Consider the following 22,118-nt stretch of genomic DNA (forward strand, 5'->3'; position numbering starts at 1 on the left):
GTAGCTTCGTAATATTCCTGGTGTTAGTTTCCATTTTCTGTTGCTGGTATTCTTTCTCTTTGTTTTCACACCTCATGGGTACAGGATGGCTACGAGAGAGAAGAGACAGCGAGGCTCTACTGCCCTGCAGGATGGTAGAGTCAGCCCGACTGGGCGAGGAGCCAAGTGATTTGACAGGGGAAGCAAAGTGGAAAAGGAGGGAGGAATGGGGGCAGGGAGACAGGGAGGCAGAGGAGGAGAGGAAGCCAAGCGAGGCTTTGTTCACCCCCCCTTTTACCGTAAGAAAGCAGCAAAAAATACGTGCTAAGTGACACAGAGTCCATCCTAATGATGAGCAGGGAATATCTGATTGGAAATGAGAGAGCAGGAGATTACCACGCTGGAGGATATGCAGTGATTTTATAGCTCGCTCTCTCACACACACACACACACACACACACACGCACACACGCACGCTCCTACTCCATAGCTCTTTTATTAACACCACTTCATTAATCCACACAACAAATGCACAAATTTCCCCAAACACCTCTTTTCTGTGTCAAAACATCTTATCAAGCAACGGGACAAGGTCACCCAACAGAGAGCAGTGAAGAAGAACAGAGATTTACTTCTTCAAAAGACGCGGGCGCTCAAAAGCTAATTAAGATAAACGCCGTGTTCGGGCAGCATTCACGCAGTGAGGTGACTGTGACACTGTGGCTAAACTGTTAACAAGTCTTCCTTGACTTGTTAATGTAAATGTCATTACATTGCAAATATGCTAAATATAAAGGTATTAAATTATCTGAAATGATTTTTGCAAGAGAAATGTAGATGGCAATTATCCGTTAACTTATGCATACTTTCCTCATTTGATTTATTTGATTTGAACTCTAAATACTTGATAAGTTTAATGCATTTTATTTCTAGAGACCTTTGTTATTCATGATAGACTAAAAACAAACAAAAAAAATCTACTTGTCTTGAATTTTTGGAAAGCACAGTCTTGTTAGCCAGGAAGTAGCATGTGCTACATGGACGTTAGCTCTTACAGACTGAGATGAAGAGTAAAACATTTACAACATCTCATTTACCAAACTATGGTGAAAACCTATAGTAATTAACGTAGCACTGGTATAATGAGAAATAAAAAAAGAAATAGAAAAATAAAAAGAGAGATGTGCATTTTCCCATTTGGCTAGCATGTTAGCGATTAGCTAACTGACAAGCTAGCCAGTTATAAAGCTCCAGGAAATCTACTAAATTAAGTTTGATATGATTAGGCTGGTTGAACAGTAGCAGAAAAACTTTTTCATGACAAGAAAAAAACAACAAACATCATCTCCTTGATTTTAACATAATTCGTGCCTTAAGAGAAACATCTGCCATAAATGTGTTTATTCATCTCACAGCCGACTGTGGATGCCGGATGTTTTTAGATGTCTTCATTTCTCTTCATCCTTGGACATTTAAATGTTATAAAATCGGTCATCTCCTGAGCTTGTATTACAACAGGTTTAAGAAAAACAACAAAGTCATGGACAGATAACTGAAAACAAGTGGGAAAACCTTTAACACAGCTGGCAGCTTGAAGAAACGTGACTCAGGAAGTGCGTTTAACATGAACAAGATAAGCGTTATTTGGCTCTAAACACTCAGAGGTCGGAAAAGCCAAGTGTTTGAAGAGTCAAGGATGGTACAAAAAGTCTTTGCCAAGTGCAAACCCCTTAACCCACCCAACCAGCCAAGCTCTGAGTCACCTTCCACGTAGAGTAGCTGAGCTAAGAGGGCACACAAAGTCACACACAAGCACACACTCCGTTGCTGAGATGATGGCGGTGTTGTCCAGCAGAAGCCTGACTCAGAGGACTAAAGAGCACGATAAGTCAGACTACTCACTGCAAATGAACCTAGGTTTAAAGGCTGGAGTTCAGATGGGATTACACTGGCTAGCAACGCTGTTGCTACGCAAAAGCATCACATCTGCCATCTACAGAGAATATGCACAAAAGGTAGTTATTTTTAAAAAAGAAAGGGAAAATAATAAAAACAAAGCTTTCATCCCCTAATGATCTACTACCAGATATTCGGTTATAGCATTACCTTCAACACTATAATGAGCACAAGTGCCTTGCATACACATTTTTATTCTAATTCTGGATTTTAATCTTTAATGCATAAGCAGGAATGTTACAAAACTATATTGCATAGAAAGCATAAGATGTAGGATTTAAATAATCATATATCAATGTGTTGTATTTAGCAGCTTGTTTTGTTCAGGATATGCTCAACACATCCAACTAAACATCCTGCAACTAAAACTACCAAATATTTGGAATTTGTGCCTCAGACACCTCTGCTGTTCCCCCATGTGACTGTAAACAGTTAATAAACTAAAAATACACAACATAGGTTGTTCCTTTTACCCTCTAGGTAGGCGAGTCTTCAGTTAACGTCATTAACGTTGTAAATCTTTGAATATAAATCACAAAAAAAAAGGTTTTCGCCCCCTACTTTAAAGCAGAAATCACAAATTAAAGTCATGCATGAACATAATCTGCAGGTTCAGGTTCCACATGAAGCTTCATGGACTATAAATTCCTGCAAAACATTTTAAATATTTTTTTTACCCTGTAATGCAACATGTGGACCTCTGAGACAGGTTGTTGTTTAACCTGATCTCACCTGGACTCAAAATAATCAACCTGCAATAAACTAAATATTGCACAAAGCAAATCAATGAAATTTTGACGATTAAAAAACAAACAAAAAAAAGCACCTTTATGGTGAAACATGATTTTCAAATATGTTCAGCTGAATCAGGCTAAACTTGGAAAAAAAAGGTGGAATTTGGCATTTCTGTGAAAAGTGAGGATTCAGCTGACAATCAGCTGCATCTTCTCCTGGACCGCTTCAGTTTCCTGGAACCGCCAGGATGTAACCAGATCGGCTCTTGGTGAAGTCTGGCTGTGATTGGTTGATCTTGGGCTCGACGATGACGGTGCATTTCCTCCCGTTCATGCTGCACTGAATGGGACTGGCGATGTTCACCTGCAGCTTCCTCCTCTCACTGCAGAGAGAAGACAGAAAGTTTAGAGCAAGAAGGACAAGAGCAAGTACTCAACTATTTAACATTTTAAAAGACAAATGTTAGAAAGAGAAAGATGAACATTCCCTGGAAAACGAATATGGGGAACATAAATCCATGAAGTCATAAATCGTAAAAAAAAATATGGATTTTATTGCTCGTAGCCTTAGTTCTTTGAAACATGGGTTTTAACTGATGAAGTCATCAGAAATGAAGGATGGAGCCTCATAAAGAACAATATTTTCTGTTCTTAACATAAATTTTCTGCTTGTATTTGATCTGGGATACTTCCCATCCACGACTGTGAGATTAATTTTTCCTGAAAACAAGTTTGAAATCACTTCTCTCTACAAAGGATGTGTCATCATCCTGAAATATAACCTCAGTGTCAGTGAACAAAATACCTCCAACATGTATTTAAAGCAGAAAAAGATGCTTTTTTCCCAGGCCCTCTGTCTGCTCGGTTAGCATCATCTCATGTTTTATTGGACCTGCACTGAAATAAAATGTCTTCTCTTTAGTTCGCTGTTTTTAAATGTTGCGGGTGATTTAAGATTTAAATCCCTTTTTTGGGTGATTACTTCCAGTTCACTGACTGACTGTTTCTCCTCATTTCTTCTTTATTCCTTTGGCTGTTTTCTGTTTTTAAGGTCTTTTTCTCAGAGTTGTCCTTCCCTTCTCCATCGCTACGTTTCCTTCCCGTTCTCTTGGTACCAGCTTTACATTTTAGAAGCAGCTGATGAAATGCTGCATCAGTGTGTGCAGAATTTCTTATCTGCAGGTGTTTTACAAGTGTGAACATGAACATGCCGGCGCTGACCAGAGATGATGCATCCTGCTTCACTGTGTTTCCGTAGCTTTGGCTTGTCAGCTAACATTATTTATTTACATGCTTGGTTCATCCTCAGGGGGTTTCATGTTCTGCTAAGTCACAGTTCAATGCAGAAAAATAAAACCTGCAGATTCATTAGTGAGCAGAGTCCGAGTAGAAAGCGCAGCGAGGAAGATGTTTTAGCTCGTAAATCATGCTCTTCCTCACATACAAACAGCATCATCATCTCAACAATATATTACATTAATCACACACAAACAGGTGTTTGAGCTAGAAGAAAAATCTCTCTCACACACACATACATATACACACATACAGCAACACTATCAGGCAGTACTGTGACACAAACACTGCTGTTTGATGGAGTGTGTTCCAATTCAGGCACACTCTGCAACTCAAAAGACTAAAGATAAAATTTATTTATTTAAAGAGGAAAATGATGAAATTTGATCAAAATGCTTTGTTTTATTTACATAGTGCTAATTAAAAGACCGTTGAGACTTAACACAGAAATGAAGGGAAAGCGAATGTTAGCGTTAAAGTCTTTTATATAAACATCAATCCTCCACATGAGGAACACACAAATAGATCAGACTGAAGCAAAGAAACCAACTAATTCCCATTTGACGGTTTCAGCTCAGTCTCACGCCGTCGGTGGGAAGATGTGAGGAAGATCTGTTAGCATGATGGAAAGAAGCTCAAGTCATTAGCAAAGCATTGCATGCTGAAAGGTTGAGAGCTGGATGGAGCTGACTTGATTGGCTGCAAACGAGAGTGAAAACAGTCCGTCCTGCAGATCCGGTTTGAGAAGGAATTTCATTTCCAGCCTGAGAGAAAACCTAATCATTCCAACAGGGAATAAACACCTGACTGGAGACGGTGATGGTTTCCACATCTGACTTTACAACACAGCAAGAAACAAAGCGACACCCTACTTTAACTTTTGTTCACATTTAATCACATTAAAGGGGATGATTTGTTTTGCAGATGACTCTCTAAGCTGTTGGTAACAGTGGGTAACATATGCAAACAGTGCGGCAATTATTACCCCAAAAAAGCTAAACGTTCAACACTGTCAAACACCACCAAACCCACCAGGCCAGAATAAATAACTGGTCTGGCTCATATCTGCACCAGGCTTCTGGGTGTCAGCGCGCCTCATGTGAACCACAGTCCATCCAAATGCATCTAAAACCTGCCAAAATCCATGAAACTAATAGCGGGCCAAAGCGAGCCACCAGGTCAGAGCCAAAGCTGGCTCACGATGGTGAATTACTGAGCAAACAAAAGTGGCTTAAAATGGCCTAATCATCATGATCAATCATTTCTAACAGTCAGTGGTGGTAAACAACGCTAAGCTAATGTGAAGTTGGGCAATTTGTACCTCCAAAGTATGAAAGGGGGATCGTTCTTGCATCTAACGCAAAAGAGCAAGAAGAAGTTTCTGATTGGTTAAAATATGCTTACAGAAGAGTTCAGAACAAAAAGATAAGAATTTAAAATGTTAATCTATAAAAGAAAATACTAAAAATGTTGTTTCACAAACAATATGACGACTTAAACAAATACTAACCTAAATGTAGACGAGCATTAAACCAACACATCTATAAGTATAATTACAGCCTTAACTATGCAGGAATATGTAAAACATCACAAAAGCACAACAACAAGAGAGAACTTAGGAAAATGTAGGTGTTACAAGTGAACAAATGCTGAAACAAACCAATAATTTGGAGTATTTGGCACAATGAGGAAGGCTGTGCTGAGTGAAAACCTGGTTTAGTGCTGGGAGATCAGACAAGCAGTCATACAGGAGCGCATATGTCAGTAGAAATATTCTAAAATCTGTAGTTGTACTGCGATAATGCTTGTCTTTAATCACACTCACTGCATCCAGCTGCATCATGTGATGAGCTACAGAGGACACAAACACACTCGCTGGTTTGCATCCTCATTTTTATTCACATGTACAGGATGAGTGGAAACATACAAAGAAAAGCAGGAGGAGGGTTTCTGAGCGACACCGGACGTGTATTTGAATAAAAGAAAACAGTGTGCATGAATGGAAACGGAGACAGTTGCAGGAACTGCATCTGACCCTTAGACTGTTTATAAAAGATGGGCGGAGCCTCCGTGACGTCAGCCGTAGGTTTCTGAAGACCTGAACTGGAGCTCAGTGGGCGGTTCCTGCCGTCGCCATCTTGGCAACGTCACGCATGTTGTCTCTTCCTTAAAATACAAAAATGAGCAAAGAGGTAGAGCTGAGAGGGGGGCTGTGAGCGTCATGGTGGATGATTGACATCTGTCAAACTGCGACCCTCATGTAGCTAACAGAGCTAGCCCAGAGCTAATGGAAGTTAACGACAACTAACCAGCTACCAGAGCTAGGCAGTCACACTGTTAGCTGTCTGAAAACCATGGTTGTTCTACATTCCTCCTTCTTGCAGCGGGATATCGGGTACCTGTCAATCAAAAGAACACGCCCCTAATTATGCCTAATTTCGAGGTGAAATTAGTTCTAAATGGAGGAGTTATTAAAAAACTTCACTCCCCCCACAGCTGTCATGAAGGTAAACCTGATCTACTAAACCTAAAATGTTGTTTTTACCAGGCTGTAAACATGTTTATTTCTGCTGTGAAGTTGGTCTTTTTAACATGGGAGTCTATGGGGATTCGGTCTGTTTTGAAGCCCCTAGTGGATGAAGGGGGAACTGCAGTTTTATTTGCTTCTGCATAAGCTTCACTTTTATCCACCGGAGGTTGCTGCTTGGTCTGACTAGGTGGTTAAAAAGACCAAGTGACTTGGCGGCTGTTTCCTGCCTGAACCGGCTAACAGAGTTATGCGACTGAACGGCGTCGTCTAGGAGACGGTGGCCCATACAGAAAGCGGACAAACCCAAACATGGCTCATTATAAGGACCTCAGCTTTGTTGGAACTTAGACTGAGGAAATTTAAATGTTTATAAAATGAAGGGATGTTGAGTTCAGGGACACCTGCTGTCTGATATAATCCATCGAAAGACTTGAACGTCAGATCTCCTTTATCTGGGAGAATTGGTAGGTGTACTGGTGCTGTTTTTAGGAGCCCAATAGCATCTGATTGTGTGAGTTAGACTACAGGAGTGTGTAGAGCAGAATAAAAGTGTATCCTGTGGATTATGGTGCTGCATCCAAACATAGAGAGGCTGAGAAAATGAAGATGAATTACAGCAGAAATCATGCGAGAGCTGTGGAAGGAATGATCCATACGATGTTTCTGGACTGGAGAGCAGCAGTGACTGGGCTTTCAGTGGCTGTCACATCCAGTTAGACCCTTACTGGGTGAACGGGTGCTTTGCCTCGTTTGCTGTTAAACACAATCGATGACGGGAATCAAAGCGGGAGAATAAAGTGGCAGAAATTGCGATGCTGCTAAGGCAGACAGAAATGTGAGGTAATGTTAATGTGAGGGGGAGACTGAGGAGATGAGTGTGTGGTAATTGCTTTGTGGCTGAGACAGAGCAGGAGGACGATGTAATGTAAATAGGCTCAGACAGGAAGGTTGGGAAGAGGGAGCTAAAAGCATGGAAATAAACATGCATCTCTCTTTGTTTAGTCAAGTGCTTGTTGTGACACACTTTCTCTGTGACACACTTACTAATCATCATGTAAACTAATTAATTTCTTCCAATGTTTTTGTAATCTAAACATGGCAGATGAGCTGTGAACTGCATGACACTGACTTGTTGCACAACAACTGCAAGTCATAAACAACAAGAGGAAAAAAAAAAGAAGCTCCTGCTGCCCACGCTGCACTCCCCTGCAGCTCGGCTTATGTAGGGTGGAAAAAGCTCAGAGTATCGCTGGTGCTGGTTTCCATGGCAACTCCTGTGAACCTAACTCCCCCATCTGTCATGGCTGCCAGCCAGCCAATGGTCGCGTTTGCATGAGTGTACTGCGATATGTCTCTTCCTCTGCCCATCTCTCATCTCGCTACTTCGACATCTCAGTGCAGAGCTGAGACGCCAGAGGGGATGCTGCCCTGTGCTGCTTGTGAAGGGCAAACAGGGACACGCGCACAAACATCCACACACACACACACACACACACACACACACACACACACACACACACACACACACACGCACGAGATGACATCCTCCCAAAAACCTCCACGACAACACGGAAAGGGTCTCCAACACATACCTGATCCATCAGACCAAATAGCTTCCTCTAAACCTCAAAAACTAAAAGCCTTTTTCTTTGTTCCTACTTTTGGTTCACCTGTTTGCTTTTGTTAAGATGTAAAGATGCATGAAGATCAGCTCTTTTAATCCCTGCATGCATGCAGTTATTCACTCAGGATGGCCTCAGTTCTCACATTATCAGACTAAAAAGATGTAAAAGGAATTTATCAACAGATGCAGAAGCATGAAGGCCTGCCAAAACAAGACCACAGAATTTATCACTAACAGTAGAAATTAGTTGAGGCAAAAAATATCGGGATGTTTTGCTTCACAATTTCCAATTTCTTTTTTTTTTTTTTAAATAAATAAAAATAATTCATTATAAGATTTTTGTCATTTATATCATTTTTATTGTTCTTTTTACTTGTCTTCTTTGGCATTGTAGCAGCAGAATGATGGTGTGGCTACTGTGTTGTTTTTTCCTAATTTAAATCAAGAACGAAAAAGTTTTGTACATTTTTTTGCTTTTAGGTTACATTAAAACAAAGACACAACAGGAACTATTTACATTTTTTCACTTTTTTCTTCAAGAGGTTTTTTTTTTTTTTTGGCTAATTAAAGTTATTTCTGCTTTTTTTTTTTTTTTTTTTTACAGACTATCCTCATAAAACCAACTCTAAGTGTGTCTGTGTGAGTTTCTCATTTCATTCCAGCCAGAGCGGATCTTTCTTTGTTCTTTTCAGACACACAAACTTTTGTGTCAACTGTTCAGCTTTGGCTGTTGCTGATTGGATATCATCAATTTAAGCTCTCTGATTGGTTCAAAGCTTGACAGAAAGTAGTTTCAACATAAAACCGACATGAAAATAAAAGTCCATCAGTGTAAATAACCCTAAGTAATCTCGCAAGGTAATCAGGGTGGGAAATTGAATTTTTAAAAAAATTGAATATTGGGATTTTTTTATTTCACAATTTTAAAATTGATTTTCTTGTTAAAATAAAAAAAAGTTTTTTTTCTTTCTTTTTTTTTTAAATGAATAAAAATAAGCCATTATAAAGTTTTTGTCATTTTTATGGTTTTTATTGATCTTTTGACTTGTTTTCTTGGGGATTATAGCAGCAGAATGATGGTCTGGCTACTGGGTTGTTTTTAAGTTGTTAAATTAAGAAAATGACGAGCAAAAAAAAATTTTTTATTATTTTTTTGTTTAGTCTACAAAAATCATCAATATCAAGGAACGGTGAGAATCGCAATGTAAATCAAATTGGCACACAATAAAACTGTAATCGACTCGGGACAAAAGCATATCGTCGCAGCCCTGCAAAATAATATTTTGTATTAGCAGTTATTGTCTTTCTTTGCCATCAGCTATGGCTAACTTTCCGTTTATGCTTTTATTTTTGAAGGTACTTCTGCCGATCAGTTGTGGTGCGAGCAAACTTAACGGCGATGAAAAGACAGTTAAAACTGGTAACGGATTTCCAGATGAACATATATATTATATATATATATATATATGTTTAACATGTTATTAATAGGACTATTTGAATGTTTACATTGTTACAGAGATAAATTTTACTGACAGATATAAAATTATGGGTAAGGATGTAGGAGTGCAGATTATAACTTAAACACCTTTTTTGTGTATTTCCCCACCCAGAGTCTTACTGTCAATAAAACTAAAAAATCATCAGTCAAGTGTCACGCTTGTGTTGGTTGGGGGGGGTGTCTTTGCAACTCTTTGCAACATTGTGATGGTGACGTATTTTTAAATTATGAGTGTGATAAATAATATTGTTATCACAGATAACTTGTCGGGCTGCGCGATATGACCAAAATCTCTTATCCCGATATGGCTCATTTTATATTTCCATGACGACATACATAATATAAAATTGTTTATGTCATTTTGTGTCAGTCATCAGTTATGTGTCAGATGTGCTTGGCAACGACAGCAATGGTCTCCTTCCATCTGTGGGAACTCATTTATGAACAAGCTCATTGGTTTGGGTTGGCTGGTCATCTTTTAGTGAAAAATCCTGCTCTGACACACGTCTGCTACCATCTTCCTCCATGTTTGTTTATATATTGCAGCGTGCATGCTGTAAAGCGCATCTTGACGTAAAATACTGCAGTAAAGCAGCTTATGGTGGTGTAAACAATAGACCCTCATATGAAACGATGGACATTTTCTATCATCCAAACGACATATATCGTCATATCGTCCAGCCCTAATAACTCGTATCGCGTCTGAGACTGAAAACTACACATTATAGCAGAACTGTAAACCTCCTGGATGGGATATAACTGCCTGGGAAACTTCTGTAGCTCAGAAGAAGTGAACCATCACATGTTTACCGTTGCTGAAAAACTGTCAGCTATAATGCTCAGAAATTCGGCGTTTCAGGGATTAATTGATGTCTTTTTAAAGAGTAAAAACAACGGAGCTCTTTATCTCCAAACAAAGAAACCTGATCAGTTCAGTCTTAAGGTCACTGGCTGGCCTTTCCCATCCAGAGCTGGCCTGAGCCGGTCACAGCCCCCAGGGCAGACTTGGTCCATCACTGGATGGCCTCTCCAACTGGAAAATCAATTCTTTCCTTTACTCCACACCCCCTCCCTCCCGATGTGTGCGTCTTTGCCCTTCATGCCATGTGAGCCTGGGCTCACTGGCTCCCAAAAGTACCTCCCTTTTGTTTGGAAGGATGGCGGCTGGCAGGCGGGGAGAAAGAAAACATTTTGGACGATTTGGTGAGAATATAAGTGTGACAAAAAGGAAAAGAAGAGGAATTTAATTATAGAAGTCCTGAGGAAAAGGTTTCCAAGTGCAGAAAAATGCTTTGAAACGAGAACGGCGATCTTCAGGTGGAAGAGTCAGGATTACCTCCAGCCTGTTAAAGCAGCCATTCCCTCTTCCGAGTCATCCTCTAATAGTGAACCTGGCTCTTCCCCAAGCTGGCATCTGCTAAAAAATATATGAGTGCTGCAGGTGGGGAGGAGGAGAGGGTCACTGCAAAGCTGGCTTCCACTAAAAGACTCGAGACTTTCATCAAAGTGAAGTCTTTTCTAGCAAAGACAACTGAGACTTCTTGGGAATAAATGGCTTAAAGAGAGACAGAAATTTATTATAAATAGTCTCCGTTTTGCTCTTCCATGTCACAAATATGCAAAAAGAGTGTCAACATTCATAGGAATGGATTTGATGGTCATAAACACAGATATGCAGGGAAATATCTGCATAACTTCTCTGTGTGGAGAAACTCCAGCGTTTCGGTGCTGATGCCACCGTTTATATAGAGCAAAACCTGTCTCCTTTTATCAATATTTCAGCTTGTGAGACAACACTGGGATCAAAATGCAGGAATGAAGAGGGAGCAGCACACATGTGCAGTACATGTGCTCCTGACAGTGTGTCTTTGTGTGTTTTAAGTCAAGGCGCCATGAGGCAGGATGAAGGGAGCGAATGCTGCTTTCTCTCTCTCCATGTTAAAGCACCAAATATACGTTTCCTCACCCAAAGCAGGTCAGATAAAACATGAAGGAGGGATAAATATAGTGCAAAGAGAATGTTTTCAGACGCTTTCAACACATCGTGTGAAGATGAACGATGTCACGTTAACATCATGTTATCGTTAAACTGGTCTGACTGGAAACAATGTCAGCGCAAAACACAGAGAAATGTTTAAATATAACGTTATTTCATCTCCAGATAAACAGAGAATACTGCAGTCCTCACTCCAGTTGTTCAATAAGACAAACGGAAATGTCTTGCAATGGTCCAGTCCCAGTCCAGACCCAGTCCCAGTCCAGACCCAGTCCCAGTCCAGACCCAGTCCAGACATTCATACAGCTAAGAATCTGAGCTGTGACAAAGTACACCAGTAAAACCCATCCAGTTCGAAGGAGCTGGATCAGTTCTACCTCATAGAAGGAGGATAAATTCAAAGTGGGAGTGTGAGACATATCTCAGACATTTGCAGCTGAATAATTCAAATATTTTGCATCCTCACAGGAATGTGTGTTGATTATAAGATACAGATCCTACGGAAATCTTTATTTTCTACCTCGGATGAGACAAGTGAGATCTTTCCACTGGAGGCTTTCAGGTTTCCATCAGAAATATTGCTTATTTTGAAAAAAAAAAACAATCACGGCTGAATGCAGATTTACTGTGTTTTGCTAGAAAACAATCAAACCCACCAACCATGACCTGATAACATTTTCATTTCCATCTGTGCATATCGTCTGGCAACATCAGAAGTCGAGCGGCATCGTCATTAAATTACAGCTGACGGATGAGAAGAAAATGATCAATTTAAAAAACTATTTGGAGCCCAAAGAGAATTAAAAGTAAAGAATTTGGTCAGGTTAGATGATTGCAGAGTGGTTAAAGTCGGAGTTTAGGATGTGCAAACAGAGTTTCTCTGGGTTTCCACCCGACGTCTTCCAGTCAAACCTTCAAGCCGTCAGAAAACAGGGAGCATGAAATAAAATGGGACATGGGATGTTTTGACGTCCCATTCATCCTTTTCTAAACTTCTCCTTCCTGTCTTCACCTCCCACTCAGTTACACAGATTTCCAGTTAACATCAGACCTGACACAGCATCTCTCTTCCGCCTCCTGTCACACTTTCTGCGTCTCACATGGCTGCATCTCATGGCTCACGTGCGCCTCTGTGCTACATCCAAACTGGAGAAGAAAAAGAAAGATGCAAGGAGCAGCACAAATATCAGGACTCACACCTACGTCGGGCTAAAAATATCAGGAAGAGTTAATGAGGGGAACGGCTCTCGCTATGAATGATCATCAGGAAAACGCAGAGTGGGATATGAGGACGCATAGCCAGATATCTAGCTCCATGTAAAGTGGTTCAAAATGTAGAAACTGCCTGAGAGGCTCCCTGGATGCTGCTCTTCTAATTACACGACTCTGCTGGAGAGTTGTGCAGCTTCAGTAGATTTGCAACTGCAGACATGGAGTAGAAATAATAAAGGCATGAAGAGAGGATGAGACAGTTTGTGTAACTACGTTCCCATTCCACCTAGAACTGTGCAAAAACTAAATATCACAATAAAAAAATGTGAATGGAAACCTGAAATATTGCTATGAAGTTTTTACGCTCTGATGAGGTGGTTTTTCAGATGTTTCCATCGAGAAGTCGAAACTATTTTTTGTGTGACGTGGGGGGGGGGGGGGGGGGGGGGGGGGGGGTTTGTGACCAGGTCATTACAGGGAAAGTTGGCGCGGTGTGGAACACGCAGCAGCAAATCCAGAGTTTTATAAAAGAAAATGATGAATAAAAGCTTCAAAGGTAGCAAATAATACAATGTGGCTACCCTGAAAAAGCCGCAATTCCCATAAAATCCGGGGTGACGAGATTTTATGAGAATTGCGACTTATGTGCTAAACACTGTTCAATGGAAACACCTGCAAATTGTAACTGTTGTTTGTAGAAACTTCTAAATATTTATTTTATTTAGCAAAAAAAAAAATGTCATGGACACACAGCTTGTGACATGGTGGGAAACTTTAGAGAAAAACTGCAGCTAGACGCGACATCTGCCTTTCACTGAAAACATGAAGTAAATGACGACTATTTCATCTCCAAGATGGCAAAACACTTCTTGTAGCGTTGTTTAATGTTGCAGAAGTTAAGAATAAAACTGAAAACTAAAGAGAATAAAATGTTTGGAGGCTATAAAAACCCAAAGAAGGAATCAAACACGTCTCTAAAAAAGTTTTCACTTGGAAACACACGCCGGAAAAGCAGCGAATCCAGGCATCAGTGTCTCCTCTCGTCCCTGTTTTTCCCATGCTCTTTCAGTGTTATCTTTTCCTCAAGCAACAGAATGAAAAAGCTGTTCTCTAAAGATTATTATGTAGGTCAGATGAAAATCAGGGTGAAACAGCACTGGCAGCAAATACAGTATTGATTAAGAAAGAGGAGGAGAAATAAAGTAGTAGTTCTATAGTGTGCAGGGAGAATGGAGAGTGTAGAGGTGAAGCGCACATCAGAGCGGTCTATACCACAACTGAGCATCAAGGCTGCTTTAGGCCTTCACTCAAAACAAAGAATAAAAGGCTGAAAGCTTTTTGAAAAGATGAACGCAGACTGTATATGAATGTAAATGCATTTTTTCACTCAAACAAGTGCGAAGCTGTAAGTAAGAACTGATCTTCCATCAGATGCCATTTTACCAGCCAGTTAGCAGAAATACTCAGCCAATGGCAGCATCTTAATGCATCTCATCATGCAGACATGGTTCAGATGAATTGGTGAAGTTCCAACCAAGAATCAGAAAGAAGAAGAAAAGGGTTTTAGTGGCTGAATGGTTGTTGGTCTGAGGATTTCAGAAACTGATGATCTACTGAGATTTTCACACATAACATGATCTGAAGAAGAGAAACTACGCAGCGAGCAGCAGTTTTCTGGACCAAAATGTCCCACTGAGGTCAGACGACAATGAACAGACTGGTTGGAGATTCCAACCAAGATATGAGAACATCATGTCTGAACACACAACACGTCCAGCCTGGAAGCAGATGGTCTCCAGCAGCAGAAGACCACAGCGGGTTCCCTCCTGTCAGTAAGAACAGGAAACTGAGGCTACAATTCACACAGACTCACCAGAACTGGACAATAGAAGATGGAGAAACGTTGCTGGTCTGATGAGTCTCCAGTTCAGCTCCACATTCACATGGTAGGATCAGAATCTGCTGGAAACATCATGACAACAAGGATCCATCCTGCCGTCAGGATCAACGCTTCAGGCTGCTGCTGGCGTGGAAAATATTTCCTTGCTAAACTTTGGAACCTTCATCTTATTGGCTGCCAAAGACGTCTTTTGCAGTTTCTGTATATGGAAAGCCAATTGGGTCAAACATGTCCATCAAAATGTCCCCAAAATGTGCGATCAGAGCAGGCATCCGGTCAAATCGGCCCTTCATATCTGCCCAGAACTCGACATTTTGTGGTGCCTGAAAGATGAGCCAAACTGCTCCAAAACGTTGGTGGTAAGCAGCTCTCTGCTAAAACAGCGGCTTGCAGCCAACTGAGCATCATTTAACCAGTACAGCCTGCTGCTGACCATGTCCATCCCTTTCTGAGCACAGTGTAGCATCTTCTGATGGAAACTGCCAGCAGGATGATGCACCATGTCACAAAGATCAAAACATCTTGTTCACTGTCCTCCAACGGCCTCCACAGTCACCAGATCTCAGTCCAGCAGAGCAGCTTTAGGATGTGGTGGAACGGGAGATTCTCATCATGCATGTGCAGCAACTGTGTGATGCTTCGTGTCAACATGGAGCAACATCTCTGAGGAATGGTTCCGATGCCTTGTTGAATCTCTTAAGGCAGTTTTGAAGGCAAAAGGACGTTTATTGTGATGCTATAAAACTGGCTTGTGAGTGTACATGGACATTGAACATGATCTTAAAAAGCAAGCTGTCGTTAATATGCTGCAGTTGTATTTCTACATTTTATGCACAGTAAGCAAGATCTGGACCACTGCAGTCTGGGAATAGAGACGCTGACTACTGAGCGATGTCGAAGGCCCCTGAAGCATTTCAAAGCAAGCGCCTTTATGTGTTTTTTTTTTTTTTAAATGTGTGAAAGCCTTAATATTTTATGCATGAGTTTCCCATTTCAGCTCATTTTGTTTGAAATCTTTAAAGTGAAGATGTACATGACACAGCAGTTGTAGCGGTATCTGGTTTAAATAGTTTGTCCCACATCCATCCAACTAAAAAGACAATTGATCTTCACATTTAGTGAACATCTTAAACTTACAGAAGTGTGTTTGTCTAGACCAGGGGTCGGCAACCCGCGTCTCTGGAGCCGCATGCGGCTCTTTAGTGCCGCCCTCGTGGCTCCCTGGAGCTTTTTCAAAAATGTTTAAAAAAATGGAAAAAGATGGGAGAGGGATATATATTTTTGTTTTGATATAGTTCTGTAGGAGGACAAACATGACACAAACATTCTTAACGTTTTCCAGCGCTGTGAAAATAAGTAGAATAAATATTAAATTTCAACATTTCTGTCAAGGAAGATTTGCGTCATAGCCTGCGACACACGTAGCCGATCTATCAGCAGGGCGGGAGGAGGCAGGTGACGTAAACAAAACCGGCGGTGATGCGCCATGGATCCCAAAGGGAAAAAGAGAAAAATAACAGAGAACTGAGGATTCAACGTTTCTTGGACCGAATCATTTGTATTCATTGCCAATGCGAAAGGATTTCCTGAATGTTTGCTCTGTAGCGAGAAGTTGTCAAATAACAAAAAGAGTCATGTGGAAAGACATTTCCAGGGAAAGCATGCTGCATTTGCCAGTTGGGAGTGAGAGAAAAAGTGTGATTGCATTACTTCTGGAGAAATTAGAGGAGCGCAAAAATAGATTAAGAAGTGGATTACATATCAAAACTCCACTACTGCTGCAAGTTTAGTTGCAACCCGGGAGATAATAAAGCGTGGAAAACGTTCACAGATGGTGACTACATGAAGGAGTCAGTCATCAGCATATCAGGACACGTATTTCCAGACTTCAAAGACAAAACCGAGATAATAGAGAAAATCAAAGACATGCCCCTATATATATATATATATATGTATATATATGTATATATATATATATACATATATATATATATATACATATATATATATACATATATATACATATATATACATATATACACATATATACACATATATATACACACATATATACATATATATATATATATATATATATATATATATATATATATATATATATACATACATATATATATATATATATATATACACATATATATACATATATATATATATATATATACACATATATATACATATATACATATATATATATATATATATATATATATATATATATATACACATATATATACATATATATATATATATATATATATATATATATATATATATATATATACATATATACATATATATATATGTTTACATACATATAAACATACTGGCATAAATGCAAAAAAAAGAATGAAAGTATTTAGAGAGCAAAAGGAGGAGAAGATGGCAGCGTGTGATACCCACTGGTAGGTTCAGCAGATACAACCATCTTGTTTCCACTGCAGAGCAGCTGAATGAAAGCCATCAACAACAACGGGCCACGGTCGCACTTCTCACAGATTCATTTATACTGTTCATAAGATCAATGGAAGATGAAACAGCTTCGGAAATATGCAACACAAAAACCTCCTTTCTCTGGAGCATACTGTTCCACAGATGGCGGAGGCTAACAGGAACTGCAGAGCAACACAGCAGGATGCTTCAGCAAACAAATGCATTTGCTTGAGGTCTCCTCTTAAAGCAGTGAGCTAAACCTCATTCCCCTCAATCAGCTGTGGTTGGCCTTTCCTAAAGGACACTCCGACACCTCAAAGCCCAGCAGAGTTAACTTAAAACACATTAGGTGAATCAATATGCAGGCACACACCGAGTCAAAACACAGGCAGCCTCAATTAGTTGCTCATTACTGAAGGAAGACTGCTCACTTCTCAAGTGGTTACGCCTCCAGTTTTGTTCATTAAAGCCAATCCATGTCTTAATCAAAGGTTCATCTATTTTCATCTCTTGACACGTCATTGTTTTCTTTCAAGCAGCCAGAAAGTTAAAATGTTATGAATGAACAAGCACCTGGGATGTCTAGGTCAAGGGGTGTCAAACTCCAGTCCTGGAGGGCTGGTCTCCGGCAGGTTTTTGTTGTTTCCCTGCACCAACACAGCTGATTCAAATCAAATGGATCCAGTAGCTTCTTGTCAGCCAATTTTTGAGTTTTGGTCAGGTGGCTTGGAGCATGGAGACAACAAAAACCTGCAGGATACTGGCCCTCCAGGACTGGAGTTTGACACCTGTGGTCTAGGTGATGAACAACGCTTTTGCTGTTAATGCTCATTGAAATGCAGAGAATCGCCAAACAAGACTGGTTCTTTACTGGAAAGTTTCTGTAACATCACAGACAAAATGCTGAGGAACATCACATCAATCCATGACTCCGCGTCATGTATTTTAACCGTGTAATGCACGGCTACTCTGTGTTTAACCCTTTAAACAAGCTTCAAAAAGCTTTTTCTTCAGCCATGGAGTCTAATACAGCGTATGTTCAGGCCATAGAGGCATCACTTACAATGTGTTCAGACCAAACGCGTTTTGAGCGTCAAACGATCGACACTGGTCACTAAACTGCCACTTTTGTGTCCGGCGCCCAAAACGCTCCTGCCGCGTCTGCTGCTTGTGTCTGGAGAGAGCGGCAAACGTGGCAGAAAAGAGAGGGGGGAAAGGCGGAGCTTTTCTTCCAGTCAGTTTGAATGATGGCGGATTCAGTGGAGATATGGCATGGTTTTATTTAATAAACAAAGCTAGAGAACGTTGTCGTAGGGCAGTGATAGTCACTGTTAATGCAACAAGAGCCGCACTCAGCAGAGAGCCGCCGCCCCCAAACAAAGCGTTGCTAGGCAACGTATCCTGCTACGTTGCCAAATCAGAAACATTCAGCTTTTTAGCAAGGAATGGTTATCCTAAATATTACACGGAGTAATCGCATCTCAGCCCCGTGTCTGGGTTCACCACAGGAATCCTCCAGGAGCTGCGAGCTGATCACTCTGATTGGTTGACGCCGCGCGTCGAGCGGCCAAAGTTCAGCTTTGTCCATCTCTGGCTTTTGATGCGCGTTCCGCGTGGAACGCAGACGCCCAAAACGCGATGCGAGACAGCTCGATGCCCCCTTGCCGCGCCTCCCCATAGACTTTACATGGAAATCTGCCGCTCTTGACACTCAAAACGCGTTTGGTCGGAACACACCGTTATTAAACATTGACACCTGCACATTCCAGATCTTTCTTTTCACTCCAGCAGAAATGTGAGAAGCACATGGTTGTAGCTTTTTTTTTTTTTTTTAATGGTGAATGATCTTCGTTCCATGTCTGGATTAGGACCCTGTGTCCCCACAATGATGAGACAGTGACAGGAAAAGTTTGGTTGCGTTTGGCTGTCCTGTTTGCATGGTAACGGGGTTTTGGTTGAATAAAACCAGAAACATGACAACGTGCTTCAGAGTGGATTTTTCCTGAAATCAAGGCCAGTCCAGTCAGTCTAAACTGGGATCAGAATCTGTAGACGACAGTGACATCGGTAATGTAATCTTGCACCAGCACAATCAGACCCTGTTTAACCTGCAGAAAGCATAAAAACAATGGACCTCTGTAGCTGTGTTTCCATGACATTTTTTCGCAAAACAAAAGCGACATTTGTAAGTTTTGACAAGCAACAATTGCGATTTGCAGGTGTTTCCATTGAACAGTGTTTAGCAAGCCTCAGTTCTCGTAAAATCTGGTTCACGAGATCTGATGAAAATTACGGCTTATGCAAGATATCCACGTAGTGTTGTTTTAGGGTTTTCTACTTGCTGCAGAGGATTTGCTACAGCGTTTCGAAGCTTCTCTCCCTCATTTTCATTTCTAAAACTCTGAAATTTGCAGTTGTTTGTTCCATCTTTACTGGAAACAAACTGGTCACGACCCCCCATGTAATATCCGGGGACACGTAAATGCAAAGAAAAAGTGTTTCCAGTACACTTTTGCAATATATTTCTCTCTCAAAATGGCTAAAAAAAAAAAAACAAAACAAAAAAACTCATGAGAGTGTAAAAACGTTTTAGCGATATTTTTGTTTTTTGTGTTTCCATTAGCAGGTTTTTATTGCGGAAATTTCGTTTTTGCACAATTCTAGGTGTAATGAAAACACTTATGCTTGTGCTCCTGGATCGTTTTATGTATTTGTACTGTTGAAACGAGAAGTTACATATGCCACATCACTAGCAGTTAGCATGCAATGCTTCTATTGTGTTTATGACAATGTGGCGCATGCATGCTACATGCTTTCTGACCTTTTTTCTCCTGCATGGAGGCAGTGGTTATTCCACTGTTGTGTAAATGTTTTTTTTATGTGGAAACCTGCGAACAGAGCCCAACAGTGCTCACTGGAACATTCATAAGTTCAGAAATACCAAACCACCAGTAAACCACCAGTATGCTTGCAACAATAAGGTTTGGAAGGTCTTTAAAGAGACGTTTGCTCTCACCAGTTATGGGATGTTTCTTGTGACACCTTGGTAATGACAAACCTGGTCATGGGCCATAATTTGGGACGGAATCGGCTGAAAACAAGCAGGATTGCATTTTAACAACTTCAGCCAGTCTCTTTGCTTTTTATGCCATTGTGCACCTCCTATCTTTTGGAAAAAACATTATTGACAGAGTCCCTCAATGTTATTACAAGTTTTAACTTATTAGCTTATTTGTTTTTACTTCTCTGGATTACTTGGGTACCAGCGTGTGGTAAAGATATCATGCTGCTGGCACCATTAAAAATATATTTACTAAGAAAAATGTTGATGTGCTGCTGTGTGTATTCACAACATTGGTGAACCGCCAGGTGAGTAGAATGAAGTCCCTTTTGGCTCAACATTAGAGAGGCTCTGATAAAAAGTAGAATTGTTGAATGAATTGAATAGAAACAAATTGATAATGTTGTAAAAAAATCAACTTGGAGTTGTTATGAAAGAGGCTTTTAAAAATGGTGGCAAAGACAGAAGGTAGGAAATGAAGACACATGGGAAGGAAAAGAAAGCAGGAGATCCAACTGAGATAGGAGGGATAAGAGAATAAATCAAATGAAAAAATAAAGAGAAGAAAAGGAGGGTAAAGAGTGGGGAGGAGCCGTGTGTGCTGAGGGTAATAATAATTGGCTTGACGCTGGGAGATGGTGTGGTGCTGTTGCTGGGCGAAACATGGGGGTTTTGGGGGTGGGGGAGGGTTAGAGGGTAAATGTAGAGGTCACTGAAGAGATGGAGGCTCTTACTGTACCATCTTCGCCGTATAGCACTTAACTAGGCCCTTTATGCACAGTGAGAGTGAGATGATAGTCTGAAGTGAGAGCATGAAGCTCCTACGGCAGGGGTGTCCAAAGTCGGTCCTCGAGGGCCGCTGTCCTGCAGGTTTCCCATGTATTCCTGTTCCAACACATCTCGCTTCCACTAAATGGATCAAACAGCCAATGACATGCACAACTGATTAAGCTCTTCTACTAATTCATTTGAATCAGGTGTGTCTGAGCAGGGATACATAGAAAACCTGCAGGATTCTGGCCCTCGAGGACCGGAGCTGGACACCTCTGTCCTACGGGAATCCAGAGCCAGCTACGCTTGAGTCAGAGTGGTCATGTCGGGGATTTAATATAGCACATACACAAAGAGACACACAAACACACACACACACACACACACACACACACACACACACACACACACACACACACACACACACACACACACACACACACACACACACACACATGCTACACTGATGAGTACTGGCTCAAACAGGTATGGACTGCAAAGGCAATCTGTGTCTGCAAGTACATTTACTGTCCTCCTTCAGTGCCCACAGACCAACAACCCAGATCTGCTACTAAACATTAAATATCCCAGCTGAAGCTGTTTACAGAAGATTTACATGCTAAATAAAGATAAAACTGAACAGTTGCTGCAGAAAAGAGTGCCAAATTCATGCCACAAACATGCAGAATATTTGCACAGAGCCGTCCATTCAATTTACGTCTCTTATCTGTCGGTAATTAGCGCCTGATTCACAGCGACAGAAGCTCATTATGAAACCAGCAACTGAGACTGCGCTATGACGCATTCTGCATCTGAACCGGAGGCTGGAAGGCAAAGTTTAAGCCTGAGATTCATCTGAGATCAGGAAGATTTGGAACAAAATAAAGAGAAATGTTCTGAATGAATGAAACAACAGCCATAAATAAGTCACTGAAGCATCGATTAAACTTCAGAGGCAGAAAATTTTCCATGCAAAACTGATCCTCAGAAAGAGCACGAACTTTCATAAATCTAGTGACACTTATCGCTGCCCATTAGAATGCACTGGAAATGAGCCTTAATAAATCTGTCCCAGAGTGCTTAGCCTGTCAAAGGGTCAGAGCTAAT

General features: G+C 40.7%; 1 protein-coding gene across 2 annotated transcripts in view; it reads right to left on the reverse strand.

Annotated features, from left to right (window-relative positions):
* Positions 1-2,716: 2,716 nt before the first annotated feature.
* myo1d (myosin 1D) overlaps positions 2,717-22,118 on the reverse strand; it is a 165,546-nt gene continuing 146,144 nt past the window's right edge. For both annotated transcript variants that reach the window (XM_079261359.1, XM_079261360.1), the window contains exon 22: positions 2,717-3,052. In XM_079261359.1, coding sequence (XP_079117485.1) covers positions 2,896-3,052 — 157 coding nt within the window. In that variant the 3' untranslated portion in view covers positions 2,717-2,895. The remainder of the gene's footprint in view (positions 3,053-22,118) is intronic.

Source organism: Telmatherina bonti (assembly GCF_933228915.1).
Source record: "Telmatherina bonti genome assembly, chromosome: 21".
NCBI classification, from domain to species: Eukaryota; Metazoa; Chordata; class Actinopteri; order Atheriniformes; family Telmatherinidae; genus Telmatherina; species Telmatherina bonti.